Below are 16,685 nucleotides of genomic sequence, written 5' to 3'. Positions count from 1 at the left end.
GTAGAACAGAGGAACAACCAGGTGACTTGTTTACACCTGAGAATCAGACATTCTCCCCCTCCCCCATTTCTCACAAATGCACAAGCAACTCCCCATATTATATTTGTGCATGATCGTGCAGACACAAGCTGGGCGGGCAGCTGATGCGTAGGGAAGACGCTTCCCCTCCGACTCACGAGGAGACCACTGGGGCAGGTCTCCTGAGCAAGGACGACTCTCCAGGGTGCTCTCCATTTTGCACATTTTCATGTATGCATGTGGGGGCCCGGAACATAACCCCTGTGTAAATGGGGAACCGCCTGTAATAATAAAAATGTTGTAGCGACTTAAAAACAGTCTTATTGTAGCTAGCCAGAAGACTGGCTTTTTTTCAGCAGACATAAAGTTTCAAAATAAATTTTGAACACAAGTCACACATTTAAAAGGATGAAATCATCTTTATTTCAGTACTTTGACAAAATACCCATAAAATTCAAAACTTCTACCTTTACAAAAATAGGTCTCTACGGGTGATATTTTTTCTCTGCAGTGCCAGTAGCAAATAGGATAAAATCATGAAAAGTCCTTCACTTATAGCCTCATCAGAAACTGTTGTGCACACTTGGGAGCTACACACTCGGCAATCTCAAGACATAAACATTTCAACCTCTCAAACCGCCTGATAAATACACTTTAAATAATTTAATTGTTTAAATTAGCATTCCACAAATATACATGAAATTTAATGATCGGTTTCAAATGTCCACAAAAAGTGCCTATATACATAAGTTCCAGTCTTGGTGAAGATGCCAGCATGGTGAACTGCATACAATCATTGAGCTGTGTTCATGTTGGTCCCACAATATACACATACGAAAAGCACAGCAGCAGCAGCAGAGTTGCAAAAGGCATTTCATCTGATATCACTACCAGCGCTGAAAAAGGTCACAAGGATTATCTTCTGATACCAGAATGCAGTTGAGTGTATGAAGCAGGTGCTGTGGGCCAAAATGAAACACATTAGTGGGTGGTGGTGGTGTGGCTTTGACACTAACAGACTTCCTGAAATTAGCACAATGATCGATGTGAACAGCAGTTGTTTACCGAAATACAAACTGAAGATTGGAAGAAATTTAAAGATTATTTACAGAAATATTGCAAAATTAATGAATGTTAGAATGATGTTGGATTGAAAGTTATGTGGTTTTTAGTTATAATACTATAAGGAGTATGAAAAAATGGACTATTAATAAGTAAAAATCTAATGTTACATTATTTTAAGATTAAAGATTAGGACAAGTAAAGAGGGGAAGGATTTGCTGAACTGATAAATTAAACTGGAATACAAAAAGGGAGGTTAGAGGAGGTCCAGAAAATTAAGTAAATGTAAGAATGTAATGGAAAGATGGAACTGTTTTTTTCCTTTTTTATTTGTATTTGTATTTTTATTTTTATTTTTTCATTTTGTAAAACTTTAATAAATATTTTATAAAAAAAAATACAGAAATACAAACTGGAGTGCTATAATTTCAAAAGAGCAACATTTACCTGACTGTACACTGCCAAGCCGCCTCTGCAGAGCCTCCAGGCGGTTGATATAATCTGTTAAAGCCCTGTCAGGATCATAATTCTGCAGCTGAGAACATGCGAGGGAGACTGGGCTTAAATCGGTGTGGATGCCCTGGTACCTTAGAATGGAGAGAGAAGCAACAAAAGAGGTCAGCTGGTGTTGTAAAGTGCCTTCAGGTTGTAGAATGCGACAAATACTGCAAAATAAGCAAAACTCTGTTCATGATTACTGAATCATACGAAGATATGATACAGAAACTACGCCAAACAAGTGCAACGGGTATGTCAATATACAATCCTCAGGCATTTATGCTGATCCTTCTGTAAAAGCCGTAATAACTTCCCTGCTGGCTGTGAAGCACCAGGCACTCTGACGATGCTATGTAAAATAACAAGAGTACAAGAGGGCAGCTCCCTCCCCAAGCAGCTTCCAATCTAAATTCTGACACGGAGTATTGGGTTGATCAGATCAAAGGTCCAGCTAGCCAGTCATCCTGTTTCCAACTGTAGCCAATTACAAGGCACTGGGAAGTCCATAAGCAGGACGCAAAGGTCAATTCTGCCTTCTGGTACTGAAAATGTGCACAGACTTTTATGGGGTGTGTAGATTCCATTTATGAATTTGTCTGATCCCTTTTAAAAGCTATGGAAGTCACTGGCCCTTGTCACAGTAGTATGTGGTAGGTAAATCCATTCATTGATTATGTGGTGCAAGGGAGCATATGTTCAATTGCCCTGATTCTACTACCAATACATTTTGTTGGTTGAAACCCCCCCCCCCCCAGTTCTAGTGTTTGAGAAAGGAACATGCATTTTCGGCATTTTCTCTCCTTGTAAGCCAGTATTCATGCCTAAGGAATGGCTTCCTTGGTCATGTCAGGGTCCAGCATTCCGTTTCCAGCAAAGTTCACAAAACATGGCATAAAGATGACAGCCTCTCTTAGCTTGCTTTGTCCCCAGTACCTCTGAAAATAGAAGCTGCATGCTAATTTGCTTCAGCAGCCCATCACAGACATGCAAGTAAAGAACAAACAGTGATATTTACCTATGCTGATAGCTTAGAGGAGATCTAAGTGATTCCAGCTCTGATCTAGATCTGTAAGATGAATGCCTATGTTCTCCAAAGAGCTCCAGACCACCCGGGAAGGAATCAGGTCGCAGGTCATTACCTATGTAAACAAACAAATTAACTTTCTGCTAAAGAGAAGAAGCAAATCAAAGACTCCCATTTCTGCACACCAGCAGCATTTAATGAACTTGTTTCTTGTAGCTTATGGGTAAAAATCATTGAAACGGGTGGCCTTATTTACAAATCATGCTGTCACCATTCAAGCCTATGCTGCAACCATGAGGGCTTAGAAGTATCACCTTAAACCCACAAAGCTTTGTTTAATTTACAACCCAGAAGCTGAGCCTTTCCAAATAGGTCAAAGTATAATTTCTGGGCTTTGCTTGCTGGTTCTGAGCATTCAAAAACAGTGTTCAAAACTCTCTTCTTAAATCAACACTATGGACTCTTTTCACAAAATACAGAAATTTGAGTGTCAGGATAGTCTCCAATAATTCTTCGTATCATGCTACAGGATTGCATTTTATTGCCTTTTTAAAGCCACAATGTCTGGTTTTGCAATTTAGAAGAAAAGCAAAGGCCAGTTAAAGATCTAGTAGTGCAGAAGGCAAACCTCTGATGGTCACAGAATAGTAGACGAAAGCAAATACTATAGGCACTTGTTTAAGTTTGCTTCAGCACTAAGCTTTGATTACAATGAAATCGAAGTATGCGGCACTTTGTGGAGATGACTGTCAGAGTATTGAGGGCTCTGATACCTCATCAGCTTCCCCATCCACTGTGTGAATGTGTGACTTGGCTCGGGTTTGTATTCTACAGCACAGAATTTTAAAAATGTGCTACTTTGCATCTATTTATTTCCTCTCTCTATAAAAGATGGCCATGGTAACACTGGTGTGATCACTTTAAGATCACCTGAGAACCACCAACATACGATTTCAAGAAAGCTATCCTCATATATGCATGACAGACATACACACACTCTTCTCTGAATGGGGGGAAATGTCCCTCAAAAACCAAACCACTAGAAAAAGTTTATCTCATTGCTAACCTTAAAAAATGAGACACTGGTGTCTAGGACTACCAGACCTTAAAAAGGAATCTGTCAAAAATTATTTACCTGTGTTCTGGCTAAAACCATCTCTGTTGATGCCTGTTAAACTATAACCAGTTACTCGGTGCCATCGACGAACTAGAAACTTCATTCTGCAATTTGAAAATGAACAAAGAAAGACTTGTCTAAACATTTCTGATGCAAACAACAGGATTAGAATTCTCCATAGACACATGAAACAGTCTACATAGCCAATCTCTAAATCAGCTAATGCAACTTGCTGGGCAGAGCAAACCAATGGCAGTAGGAAAGAAGTGCCAAATCTGGAACGCTGTCAATCTCATGCCACCCAGGGTCAAAGGGAGGGGGGGCTGTGCTTTCACTTATCAGGAGAGCTGAGGATTCAAAGCCGCCTCTTGGCCTGTCTCCCTGATCAGCTTTGGAGAAGAGATAGCCACAAAGGTTCCTGCAGCCACAATGAAGAGGCCTCCAGGAATGGAGTTCCTTCTCTGCTTTCAGAGAAAGATCATAGGTCCCTCAGGATGAACTTCCAGGGACCACAGCACTGCACCCCAACACTGCTTTTGTAATACATTTTTAAAATAATGTAGGCTTGTTTTTTGTGAATATAAACATAGATAAACTAAATAATAAGTTGTACAATTAGTGGCATTCAGGAGAGAAAAATGAATCATGTTTTCTTAGGTACTGCGAGTAGAACACATGCCATAGAATCTCTTGATTTGTTTTCCGTCCATGATACGTAACTTTGCAGTGACACAGGGGCTCAGATTTAAATGGAGTGGATGCCTACTTACATCATTTTATTTCTTTACACATGCAGGTCATGTATTTGGTTCACTTTATACAAAACAAATGTCCTGTATCATACCTTGAAATTGCGATTAATACTCTAACTGCTGAGCGGAACCGAGTGAAACTCTTTGAACGGCGGGTGATCACCTCTAGGTCTGTGTAGGAAGGCTGCCCGCCCATTCTGGCAAGGAGGGATAAGGTGGCGTCTTCACACTCCTGAAACCCGCCCAATAAGAGCAGCAAATATTTCTTCTGGTATATGAGAGCCTTTCGAAAGCTCTCTGCTCTCAGATATCTGCCATAAATTCTCTAGAAAGGAAAGGAAATAAAATAATGTATTAAGAAATAACACTCTCTGTCATGTCTGATGTCTGAATGGAGGTCATTCTTTCCACCTATCCTAGGCCAGGAAAGGGGAATTTTGTTGGACTACAACTCTCACCAGCCCCAGCCAGCATGGCCAATGGTCGGAGATGATAGGAGTTGCAGTGCAGCAATCTCTGGAGGGCCACAGCTTCCCCAGCCCTGTCCACTACCCATGCAGCTCCTGAAGTTCGTATTGCAGTTTGAGGAGCTGCAACTTCAACCTTAACTGGCAAAGCGAAAAGGCTCCACTTGAATGCAGGATCTTGTTCCTCTGAACTTCAACAAAGTGCAGAATGGCCTTTTCCTTTCATTTATCCGAAGGAAAAATCAGAAGAAAAACAAAAGAAAGGAAAGGAAAGGAAGAAGAATTTGGATTTGATATCCCGCTTTATCACTACCCTAAGGAGTCTCAAAGTGGCTAATGATCTCCTTTCCCTTCCTCCCCCACAACAAACACTCTGTGAGGTGAGTGAGGCTGAGAGACTTCAGAGAAGTGTGACTGGCCCAAGGTCACCCAGCAGCTGCATGTGGAGGAGCGGAGACACGAACCCGGTTCACCAGATTACGAGTCTACCGCTCTTGCAGACTAGGATGTGACAGGCCAGGGCTCAAATCTCCACTCAGCCTTGAATCGAGTTTGGGCCAGTCACAGTCTGTCAGCCTAAGCTACCACACAGAGTTGTTACAAGGATAAAATGGTGAGTGAGAGAATGATGGCCACCTTGAGCTTCTTGGAGAAAAGGTGGGATATCAAGTAATATTCTTAACAATAGAACAAAATGTCCAAACAGCAGGCGATGAAAGGCCTCTTACCTTTAAAGCAGCATTTTCTGAATCTGACCCCAGTTCTCTCAGGAAAGCCTCGTTCCTTAATTCTGCCCTCAGTTTGGCCAGCTCTGCTTCGGCCTGCTTCAGGGACTGTTGCAGAATCAATTTCTCTTTGTTCCAGAGCTCTCTCTCAGAAGCAAGGAGAGTATCGACACTTCCTCCATTGTTCAGTGACAGTCTGAAAGTCTGAAGAAATGCAGAATTAAGTCCATCGGTACCAACAATGCAAACAGCAATTTCAGGGAAGGAATCTTCCTCAGGTCTAGGAGGGGAGTAAAAGTTTAAATCTCCCCTCCAGCAAAAGACAGTAGCTCGGTGGTACAGCATCTTGCTTTGTGTGCAAAAAAAAGTCTGACGCTCAATCCCCCAGCATCTCCAAGTAGGGCAGAGAAAGGACCCTGGCTGAAATCCTGAAGGTATTGCCAGTAAGTATAGACAAAACTCATGAGCTATACAGACCAACTGTCTGACTCAGTATAGGGCAAGCTTCCTAAAACTGCTAGGATCCTAATCATTGTTTACCAGCCAGCTGATGAGTGCAGAGAGAACGCAAGAGAGCTCCTCAGCTGGTCGGTCATTTGGTGCCCATGGAAACACAGCCAAGCAAGAGGTGGGTGGGGGAGAGAAATCAGCCATTGTAAATGTTGATCTGGTTCATTTCCATGGACCTTGTTGCCCGAGACAAGGCAGAAGGGCTTCAAATCCTATAGGGGACTATTAATGATACGGTCTGAGAAAGATAGGAGCATGGCCAGCTGCCAGACAGCAGAATACAGGAGACACAGGAGAAGTGGGAGAAGGTAAGGGCAGGGATGGTGAAGTTATTTAGTGCCAGTCATTGAGGGAACAAAGCTGGGTGTTATGCCCAGAGGTGAGGTAGCAACGGAAGGGAGTGACCTAGAGGAAGAGCCAACAGGCCTCCCTGTGATGAGATGGGTCTTGATTCCAGTAGGGCAGGGTTTCCCATACTTGGGTCTCCATCTGTTGTTGGACTACAACTACCATCATCCCTAGCTAGCAGGTCAAGGATGATGGGAACTGTAGTCCAAAAACAGCTGGAGACCCAAATTTGGGAAAATTTGGGAAAATGTGTAAGTTACCTGCAATGCACTCAGTTTAAGAGATGTATGACTCAGTCCATCTGGACGAGTACTTAAGGTGAACTGAAGGACTATATTCAAATTAGGTAGAAACATACCGAGTCTCCACACGCCCCTCTCTGCTGGTATCGTCTAAGCTCCTCCTCCAGTTTCATGACTGCATTTCTCAAATTGTTCTTCTCCTCGCTCAGTCTGCTGACAAACCCAGTCAATTCAGCATTCTGTTTTAGTAATCTTTCAGCCAATGAAGCAGAGGATGGCAAGTCTGAACTTATCTAGATAGAAAAACAAATAGTTTTCAAGTAGATCAGTTTGGCTCCCAATAAATTTTTTTAACATGCTACAAGATCAGGAAAAGAGTACCCACAATTGTTCTTTAAATCAACTTTGGAAAAACTTTCATGAAACAATGTAACAAAATAAAACAGATAAATATACCTATTTTATTATTTTGCTAAATTTTGATCTCTTGGGAGCCACCTTGAGCTCCCCGTATTGAGTCAGAAAGGCAGGAAGAAATATTTAAAATAAATTAATAATAATTTTTAATGGATAGAGTCCCATACTAGGGTAAACTGAGTTCCATCAGAATTCAGTAGGACCTATGTCCACAGAACAATGTGTACAGAATTCACAGAAAATGTAGCATGTTTTGAATACACACATGTTAATTTATCAGGCATACATACTTATGACATTTTGTATCAGAAACGTCTTGAATAAGTGCTAATTTCTCTCACCTCTGCTTCCAGGTTGGGCAAGCCAGACAGCATTTGTAACTGCAAGATAACTTCTTCAATGTTATTTTGTATTCCAACAAAGCCTTCATCATCTGCTTTTTCAAATGGTAATCTGGAATAAATAAAAACAACTGTTATTTAGGTAGAGTAACAGTATGCATATAGGTATAAATGTAGCATAATGCAAGAACTAGTACCTAGTTTTCATTTCTGTAGTCCAGCTTTCAGAATTCTTTAACATAAAAATAATACAAAATAATTGCAAATCTAAACTGTGGCTAAACGCTATGGCATCTTCATGGTCTACATCACTGTCTTGAAGATTAAAACTTTTATTCAAGAATTTATGTCATTTTCTCCTGGAAAGCTGTTCTTTAACTTATACCAGGGGTGTCCAAACTTTTTTCAAAGAGGGCCAGATTTGATGAAGTGAACAAGTGTGAGGGCCAACCAGGAGATTGGATTAGGCCCCCGAAACAGACTTTGGACATACCTGTCTTATATCATATATAAAAAAAAGATAAAGGACCCCTGGACATTGTCGCAAGTCCAGTCAATGGCGACAATGAGGTTGCGGCACTCATCTTGCTTTCAGGCCAAGGGAGCCGGTGTTTGTCCACAGTCAGCTTTCTGAGTCATGTGGCCAGCATGACTAAACCATTTCTGGCACAACGGAACATCGTGACAGAAACCAGAGCACACGGAAACACTGTTTACCTTCCTACCACAGCAGTACCTATTTATCTACTTGCACTAGCATGCTTTCGAACTGCGAGGTTGGCAGAGGTGGGACAGAGCAAACAGGAGCTCACTCCACTGTGGGGATCTGAACTGCCAACCTTCCAATCAGCAAGCCCAAGAGGCTCAGTGGTTTAGACCACAGCGCCACCTGTGTCCCATTCCTGGTTTTGATCCCCATCATCTCCAGTTAAAGCATATGGAGCAGCAACACAGGATATGATTTCTGCATGAGATACAGAGAGTCATTGCCTGCCATGGTAAACCACCCTGGGCTATAAGGACCCATAATGGTCTGCTTCTGCACAAACCGCTTCAACTCAGCCAGTTTATTTGAGACATCATGAAAGGGAAGAAAACTGTTACTTTTTAAGTTACAGTGGTACCTCGGGTTAAGTACTTAATTCGTTCCGGAGGTCTGTACTTAACCTGAAGCACCACTTTAGCTAATGGGGCCTCCTGCTGCCGCTGCACCGCCGGAGCACGATTTCTGTTCTCATCCTGAAGCAAAGTTCTTAACCTGAAGCACTATTTCTGGGTTAGCAGAGTCTGTAACCTGAAGCGTATGTAACCCGAGGTACCACTGTATTACCCCTGGAATTTAGCGGCACAAGTCCATTTGACTTCCAAAAATGTTCAAAAACAAAGGTGCGGCTTCTGATTGGCTGCAGGAGCTTCTTGCACTCAACCAGAAGTTGCGGGAGCCACGCTGGACATCAGGGTTCCAAAGAATGTTCGCAAACCGGAACACTCACTTTCAGGTTTGCGGCGTTCGGGAGCCAAAACGTTTGACTCGCAAGGCGTTTGTGAACCAAAGTATGACTGTATTCAGCTAAGTTGTATTCAAAGGAGATCTATTGAAACTAATGGACCCAACTTAGTCATGTTTATTTATTTCAGTGGAACTCCTGTGAATAAAACGTACGACTCTGTGCATCTTGGGATGGGCTGCTCCACCTCAGTCAACAAAATATTTTACCTCATCGTATTTAAGCTGGCGATTCATACATTTTGGCATTGGTAGGTAGCCAAAGTTTACATTCAAAATGACCTAACCCCAAAAGGATTAGGTTTAGGTCATGTCATCTCCTTCTGAAGCAAGGGGAGGATCTTTGTCCCAAGGTGAACACAGTCAATTAAATTCCACATCCCCCAAAATGTGGCATGCTGCTAATATAAAAGAGCCGACCACCTTAACAATAAAAGCGTAAGCTGAGTCATTGGTTTCTGAACATCCAGTTATTGACAGTAGCAAGAAATCACTCTAACCTTTGGGCAGCTTTGTTAGCCAGATGTTTCAATGTGGAAGACACACTTATAAGCTTCTGTCCAATCATCTGCAGATCTTGAGATTCCTTGGTAGCATCTCCCATGCCAACTAGGGCAGAATAGGACAATTCTTTTGTTTCAACTCCTCCAATTTTCTGCTGGAAAACCCACTTTCTGGTTCGCTCATTAGATGTATCCCTAGTAGTCTGTACATGCAAAAAAAAAAAGGGGGGATTGAATTTCCATATCTAGTACAAAATCCTATTATTGAATTAAATGAAAGGACTGATAGGACATGTAATATTAAAAGATACCAATTTGCATAATTACAAAGAATAAATGGTGATTTCGTTTAAATAAAGGCTGCATTAAAAAAACCCCAACCCAACTATTAGTAGCTTCAAGCTGCATGCTTCATGACGCAAAGCTATTTAGAAAATAATTTTCAAATAGGTATACAACATGTACAAGGACATTAGCTACATAACAATATATGAAATATCCTTGACCACTGTATAACTGGCTTAGATGAAGTTAAGCACCTCACAAACTTTTAGGTGCTGTTTTAAAAAATGATCCTACTTATTTTTGAGCTATTGTTATCTGTAACTGTTGCTGGTTTTTATTGGTCTTTTCTTTCCCCCTTTTTAGTAGATTTAAACTTCTTGTAAGCTGCCCTGAGCACAGTGGAAGGGCAGAGCATGAATTATCTTAATGAAATTTATTAGCATTTGCAATAGCAATTTTTGACAGATGCTAGGAGAGCTTAATGAAATACCTAAAATTTTGCTTTCATTGTCCTTCATTCCCCCCAATTAAAAGCAATTTTGATTCATGCAGTTAAGACTCAACGATCTAGAAATTACCAATTTTATCGGGCAATTAAAATCACTTGCAATTTTGAACTTTATGTTCTAAAAGCTACCATACCTCATTTAGATTCTGACATACTGCTTTTTCCACTTTTACTCCAGGCTCTTCTCTCTGTTCTCTTTGCTGCAATTCTTGGATTGTTTCTTGCAATTTCTTTTCCTCACATTGCAGCTGATGAACCTGTTGTCTCTTCTCCCCAAGCTGCCACTGAAGATCTTCTACCTTGGATTCCAATTCGTGTACTTTTTTCTGTGCCAGGATGTTAGCATCTTGCTCCGTCTGTAGAGCTTTTCTTTGCACCTGCCTCTCCATTTCCATCTGTTGTTTCAATTGCACAACTTCCAATTTATATTTCTCAGTTTCGCTAACCAGGGCAACTATACAGTCATGCTTTTCGTCCAGTTGTTTCTGCAGATCCTGAAGTAATTCTTCAGCTGGTGTAAGAGTTCCATCCTGACTTTTCTGGTCAGCTGCCTGAAGCTGGGCACACAACTCTTTCTCCCTTTCTAGTGCACTGTTTATCTCAAGAACCCTGAATCTCTCAGATTCCAGAAGTACCTGAAGCTCAGAGTTACAGCTGCGCTCCTGGGACAATTGGGCTGCATTCAATGTTTCTTGGGACTGGATCTTCTTTTGCAAATCAGTTGACAGCTCTCTCTCCAGCTCCAAAAGATTACTCAGTTCTGCAACTTTTTGTTTCTCATTTTCAAGGGAATATTTCAAATCCTTCCAAAATGAAAAAAGAAAATCATATACAACTGTCTGAATGAATCTGAAAATACAACTTGAATGTTGACACTACTGGGGCTGAAGAAGATCTTACTAAATGTGATTCTAATTCAGGGCTTAACCTAATGCTGGAGTCTCTTCATTAAATATTTCCCCCCCTGACTCCAATAAAAAGGATTAAGGTACATATTACAGATGCAGACCTGCAAATATCTCAGCTTAAAAGTCTTGTTAAAAGAAGAAAGCCCTCTGCTGTCTTTTGGGTGCCTACCGAGAATGTGCTGAAATGTAAATTTATTTCTGACAACTTGAAGGGATTCAGACTCCCACCTACTGGCATATCAAAAAACCTCAGGCATCATTTGGCAGCTGAGTAGATTTAAACTTGGTAAAAAGGAAGAGGAGGAGGAATAGTTCACATACTTATTAGAAGTATATGGTCCATCATGGGAGAGACTAGCGTGCTGGAACACATTCCTTGTATGCACAAGGTCACAGGCTTACTTCCAGGCATCACCAGTTAAATGGCTCAGATATAGCAATATAAAAGACCTCTGCCTGACACTCTAAAGAGCTACTGCTAGTTAGAGTGGACAATACTGAATTAGATGGACAAATAAAAAGTCCGACTTTGCGTAAGACTGCTTCTCATGTCCCTAAAAGGATGAACATATGGCTTCAGGTACTGAAACACACAAGGCCAGACACTGTCAGTCAGTGCACCGCTTCTACTTCCACACCTTGCTTGCTGCATCATTATTTAGTTAGATAAAATCTATAGCTCTGTATAACTACATTCCGCATGCTCAGAATGTTTTAAGGGTCAAGAACTGTTACCTCAAGCTCTTCTTTTCCTCTTTCTTCACTGCGTTCTATTTTAGCCCTTTCTTTCTCCAACGCCCATTGAAGCTCTCTTGATTTCTTCTGTTCACTTGCCATGGTGTCTTTGAGCAAATCTAATTCAGCTGCTTTCCCCTTAAGTTCATTTCTGACAAAAGTCAAGACAAGGTTGCCTTTATAAACCTTTTTCAAGAAAGTAACTAGGACAGGATAAATTATTCACACGTGTGTGGACACTGAGTGTGAAACTACATGTTAAAAGGGAAACATTAGGTTGTCAATTTCATCTTTGCCTCCTAATAGTAATGGGGGGTGGACATTTGTTTAGGAAGTACTGAATCCTTCCTTGTCCACTAATTCGACATCATCCCAACCCTTGGTGTTTGTGGAGTTAACATGTTGTTCCTTGTAGAATATTTTTTCTTAAGCGTCAGCAAAACGAGGCAAGTCAATCTAAGGGATTATCCACCCTTACCTTTTGCCCCTCTTTCCAGGGTTTTTTGGGTTTTTTTGCCACAGATGTTTCCCCATGTAAACCTGCTCTTTAGTGGTCAATCAAAGCAAGCGTTAATTCGGGTATCTGTGGATTGCTATTTTCTCTGATTGACCTTTAAAGAGTAGGTTTTCGCAGGCAAAGCTCTGGAGCGAAAAAAAGAAAAGAAAAGAAAAAAGGATGCTAAAACATGGAGCTTTAAAGCACAGACTGTGCCTGGAAAGAGTAGAAAAAGCTCAGTGTGAATAAGCCCTGATTTAAGTAATTAAACAGATTAAATAACCAACCTCATACCACATTAGCTATTATAGCTATTACAGTTAGAGGTCATTGGTTTTTTCTATAATTAAAAACCAGAGAAGTCAAACTGACTTTGTATAAAAACTTATGGATATATAATTTATATTGACATTAAACTTCAGATTTATTATAGGACCAGCCAATGAGAATCTCACCTGATGGCTTCCAGATCTCTTAAGTGCTTATGCTGGGCTTTCAGTGTAGTTTCCAGTTCCAGTTTAGTCTGTCCAAGTTCATTCTTCAGTTCTGCAACCATCACCCTCTCAGAATTCAGCTGCTCCTGAACCTCAGCTGCTTTGTCCTTTATATTACTAAGCTCCATTTGCACTTCCATGTTGTACCCCAACAATTCTAGAGAATATGCAGTCAAACAATAAGTAACTGACTGTACACACTAATCCTTTATGATCGGAAAAAACGCCCTGAGCAAATGGCTGTAGCAAGTCCAATATACCATTTATAAAACACGTTTCAGCAAATGGTAGCAAAGAAACAGGTACACATACATATATGTCAAGAAAGGCAGCATTAGCCTTAAGGAACAGGAAGAGACAGTTCTTCCATGGCTTTGGGATATCGCCAAGAGGGATTTGGCTCTCCTTATTGCTCAAAGGCAGGAAATAATGTAACTTCACAGGAAGTTGTGGACTCTCCCTCCCTTGAAGCCAGTTCCTTTCATGCCTTCACTCAGAACAGACCCTTGACATACCTCTCTCATCTTCAGTCTTCTCCTTCCTCAAGCTTTTTGGCAAACAGTACTGTATTGTGACTGTTTACCTATCAGTATGTTAGATTTCTTTAGTTAGTGTGACTGTCTCTGTGCTTGCCTCAGAATTGCTCTTAGTCACAAACAAATATCAGCTTTATTTTGCCCTATTAAGTAAGCCACCCTCTCCTCAGTCTGTTGTCTATTCTCTGCTTTTCCTTGTGCCTCTTCATCTAGGCAAGCAGCCTTCAAAGATGGGAAAGGCTTTGGGGAAAAGCACCACCTCACCCACCTCCAAGGCATGCGTGCTTCAAAGTCTGTCATCCAGATTCTCAAGTGTTGCAAAGGTTGAGACGTAGAATGAGGGAGAAGGTGCCTAATGAGGTAGACCCAATGGCACTTGAAATACAGCGCTCCAACTACTATCTTGCAGGTGCAGTTCAAAGCGGTAGCAACTGTGTGCATGGCTCAAATTTGTCCCACATTAGACAAGTTTCTCCTGCGGCAAGGTAAACAGTGTTTCCGTGCGCTGCTCTGGTTCACCAGAAGCAGCTTAGATGTGCTGGCCACATGACCCAGTAGCTGTACGCCAGCTCCCTTGACCACTAAAGCGAGATGAGCGCCGCAACCTCAGAGTTGACCCCTAACGGCCAGGGGTCCCTTTACCTTTATGAATATATAAGCATACACAGCAACACAGAGTCTTATAAATTACCATGACATTTTGGCTCCATTTCTAGTTCTCCCCTTAGATCAGTTCTTCTGTTGTTCAGCTGAGCACGCAATAAATTGATTTCCATTAACAGACTTCTTCTATCCGCATTCTGAATGCAGTCCACAGCAGTTCTCTGAAATATGTGCTGTTATCGATTAGAAACAAAAGAACGAACAAGAACACCAAATGAGTGAGCAATAACCCAGATTATTAACTAAAATGTGTCTTCAGTAATCACAATTTAGCAAGTTATTGTCATCTCAAGCATTTTATACGGAACATTGTGTTTGCCGCTGAAGAGCACATAATGCAAAACATGCAGGATTTCATCAAGGGATCAGTAATAACTATTAATGTTTATAGTTTTATCATTTCTGTGTGGTGATCTTCAGTAACAAGTCTTCTACTTTTCTTAAACTGTATTTCTATAAAATAAAAGCATTGTGGTATCACAATAACATGACACTACATCTTTATAGAATGCTTTTCAATTTACATTTTTAAATGAAGGAAATATTCCTGTTGCAGTGCAATTCTATATATATCTACTCAGAAGTAAGTTTCAATGGAGCTTAGGGGGTACAAAGGTATAGGTGTGCAGTCAAAGATGGAAAAAGTTTATAAACTACAATTTTGGAGAAAGTTGAAAGTTGACTCTCTGGGAACAACCTTAGCAACATGGAAGGCATTTTCAGATGAAGCAGTATATAAATTGTTCCCCCGATATGCTTTTGGACATTGGATTGACAGGCAAGACTGTGGAGCAACAGGCAAGACAATTGCTAGGATTTAAAACCGCAATGTGAAGAGCTTCTGTAGTAATTTAAAAGTTTGTCAAGAGAAAATCACAATTTTTGCCATACATGAGTAAGTCTTACCTGTTCTTGAAGTCTCTTTTCCAACTGATCCACGATCTCCATTACATCTCTAATGCCCATTTCAGCCAATTCCATTTGAAATGCTGCTAGAAGAACATCCTTTTCTTTTTGAAACACTTGTTGAACAGCATACAGAAGTTCAGCTCGCCAATCTGAGACACCTTCAGAAGATTCAGATCCTGCATAAAACTACAAGGCATGAATGCAATTAAGTAGTCATATCATCACGTCAAACTTTTTTGTTGTTAACTTTCATTGATCTGGCTTTTAACTTATGCATACTATTGTGGTCATCAGCAATACTCAAAGAAGCTGCATATATGTTTTGAGGTGGCCCAAATTGCTGGAACGGATTCTGGGCTAGCTGTGGTGGTGAATGGAGTAAAGCTTGTGGTAAATGTTGTAGCAGAACATTTGGAATCTGGAGACAACTGCACTTCAGTGTGTTAAGTGTGACAACTGGGGCCTGACGCCTCCAATAATATGTGTGAGTGCTAGGTCCAGTTTTTGTAAACAACTGAGAAGCTGAGTAAACTCTCAATATAGTTGTTGTTGGGTTTAGTTTTGCTTAGAGGGCCAGGGAAGGTGAGCCGTATTGCAACCTCCCGTTCATTTTAGGAGTACTATTGTGCTGGATTCTGCATTAAACACTGTCATTCTTGACCCTTTTGCCCTTTGCTTAATTAAAATAATAATTAAATCCAACCAAAACTGTAACAAAGAATATGACCACATTCTCAGTTTGATTGCTTTTGTATATGACTGGCTAGTCTTTATTTTTTGTTATTTTGGTCTTGGCTCTTCTGCCTTCAAAGCCGCTTTTGAATCAAAGGTATTTGAAAAGCTGCTTGTGATTTTGGTAGGTTACTGTTCAAAGCAGAAAAATCAGAGGTCCTGCTGAGTGTGTACAAGCTCTCTGGAGCTTGCATGACTTGGGCTGTAATTCTATATACACCTTCCTAGGAGTAAGTCCCACTGAACACAATGAGATTCACTACTAAGTTGACCTGTATAGGATTGATTTACATATGGCAAGAATTAGATCAGTACTTTCTTATCTCTGCTTGCAATGGCCAAACTTAAAAAATCACTTGCATACGATTTAGCAAGGATCTTAAATTTACTTACAGTCAATTTTTCGCCCTTCACAGCCCTCTTCTATCAAAGAATGCACAACGAATATTTCACATTAACCTACGTAAAGAAAAAGGCATCTAGTCCAAACCATGAAGACTAAGCAGTTTTGTGGTTATAATTACCTCAGTGTCCCTGTGAATCTGCATCTTTGCAATTACATCCTTCAAAGATGAAACAGTGCCCAAGAAAGCCTTACGTTCTTCTAGCCAAAATTCTGGGCCTTGTTTAAGGGAATGTACGTTACTTTCCTTATAAGGAGATTCTGAGAGAGAGATAATCTGTTCACCTTCCCGATGAATAGCTCTTAGCAATCCCTGTTAAAAAAAAAAAGACAAAAGCTGTTATAAAATCATGCTGTTTGCTGTTTACCATTCTGAGCACATCAGATCAAATCAGCCATGCAAAGATAAAGGGGCAGTCCAAAGACAATGGGGAGCCACTGTCCCCCTATGTGCTCAAACTTGCACGTGCCTTGGGCTTGAACAC

General features: G+C 40.8%; 1 protein-coding gene across 10 annotated transcripts in view; it reads right to left on the bottom strand.

Annotated features, from left to right (window-relative positions):
• Positions 1-417: 417 nt before the first annotated feature.
• AKAP9 (A-kinase anchoring protein 9) overlaps positions 418-16,685 on the bottom strand; it is a 119,614-nt gene continuing 103,346 nt past the window's right edge. For all 10 annotated transcript variants that reach the window (XM_053359323.1, XM_053359312.1, XM_053359316.1 and 7 more), the window contains 15 exons: positions 16,322-16,513; positions 15,063-15,251; positions 14,185-14,329; positions 12,919-13,114; positions 11,968-12,118; positions 10,459-11,127; positions 9,529-9,734; positions 7,522-7,633; positions 6,880-7,056; positions 5,667-5,867; positions 4,564-4,796; positions 3,738-3,823; positions 2,594-2,717; positions 1,528-1,667; positions 418-977 (listed from right to left, as the gene is read on the bottom strand). In XM_053359323.1, coding sequence (XP_053215298.1) covers positions 934-977; positions 1,528-1,667; positions 2,594-2,717; positions 3,738-3,823; positions 4,564-4,796; positions 5,667-5,867; positions 6,880-7,056; positions 7,522-7,633; positions 9,529-9,734; positions 10,459-11,127; positions 11,968-12,118; positions 12,919-13,114; positions 14,185-14,329; positions 15,063-15,251; positions 16,322-16,513 — 2,865 coding nt within the window. In that variant the 3' untranslated portion in view covers positions 418-933. The remainder of the gene's footprint in view (positions 978-1,527; positions 1,668-2,593; positions 2,718-3,737; positions 3,824-4,563; positions 4,797-5,666; positions 5,868-6,879; positions 7,057-7,521; positions 7,634-9,528; positions 9,735-10,458; positions 11,128-11,967; positions 12,119-12,918; positions 13,115-14,184; positions 14,330-15,062; positions 15,252-16,321; positions 16,514-16,685) is intronic.

The sequence above is a fragment of the Podarcis raffonei genome, chromosome 12 (assembly GCF_027172205.1).
Source record: "Podarcis raffonei isolate rPodRaf1 chromosome 12, rPodRaf1.pri, whole genome shotgun sequence".
Taxonomy (NCBI): domain Eukaryota; kingdom Metazoa; phylum Chordata; class Lepidosauria; order Squamata; family Lacertidae; genus Podarcis; species Podarcis raffonei.
The sequence above is the reverse complement of the archived record's forward strand: the minus strand, read 5'-3'. Positions and strand labels throughout refer to the sequence as shown.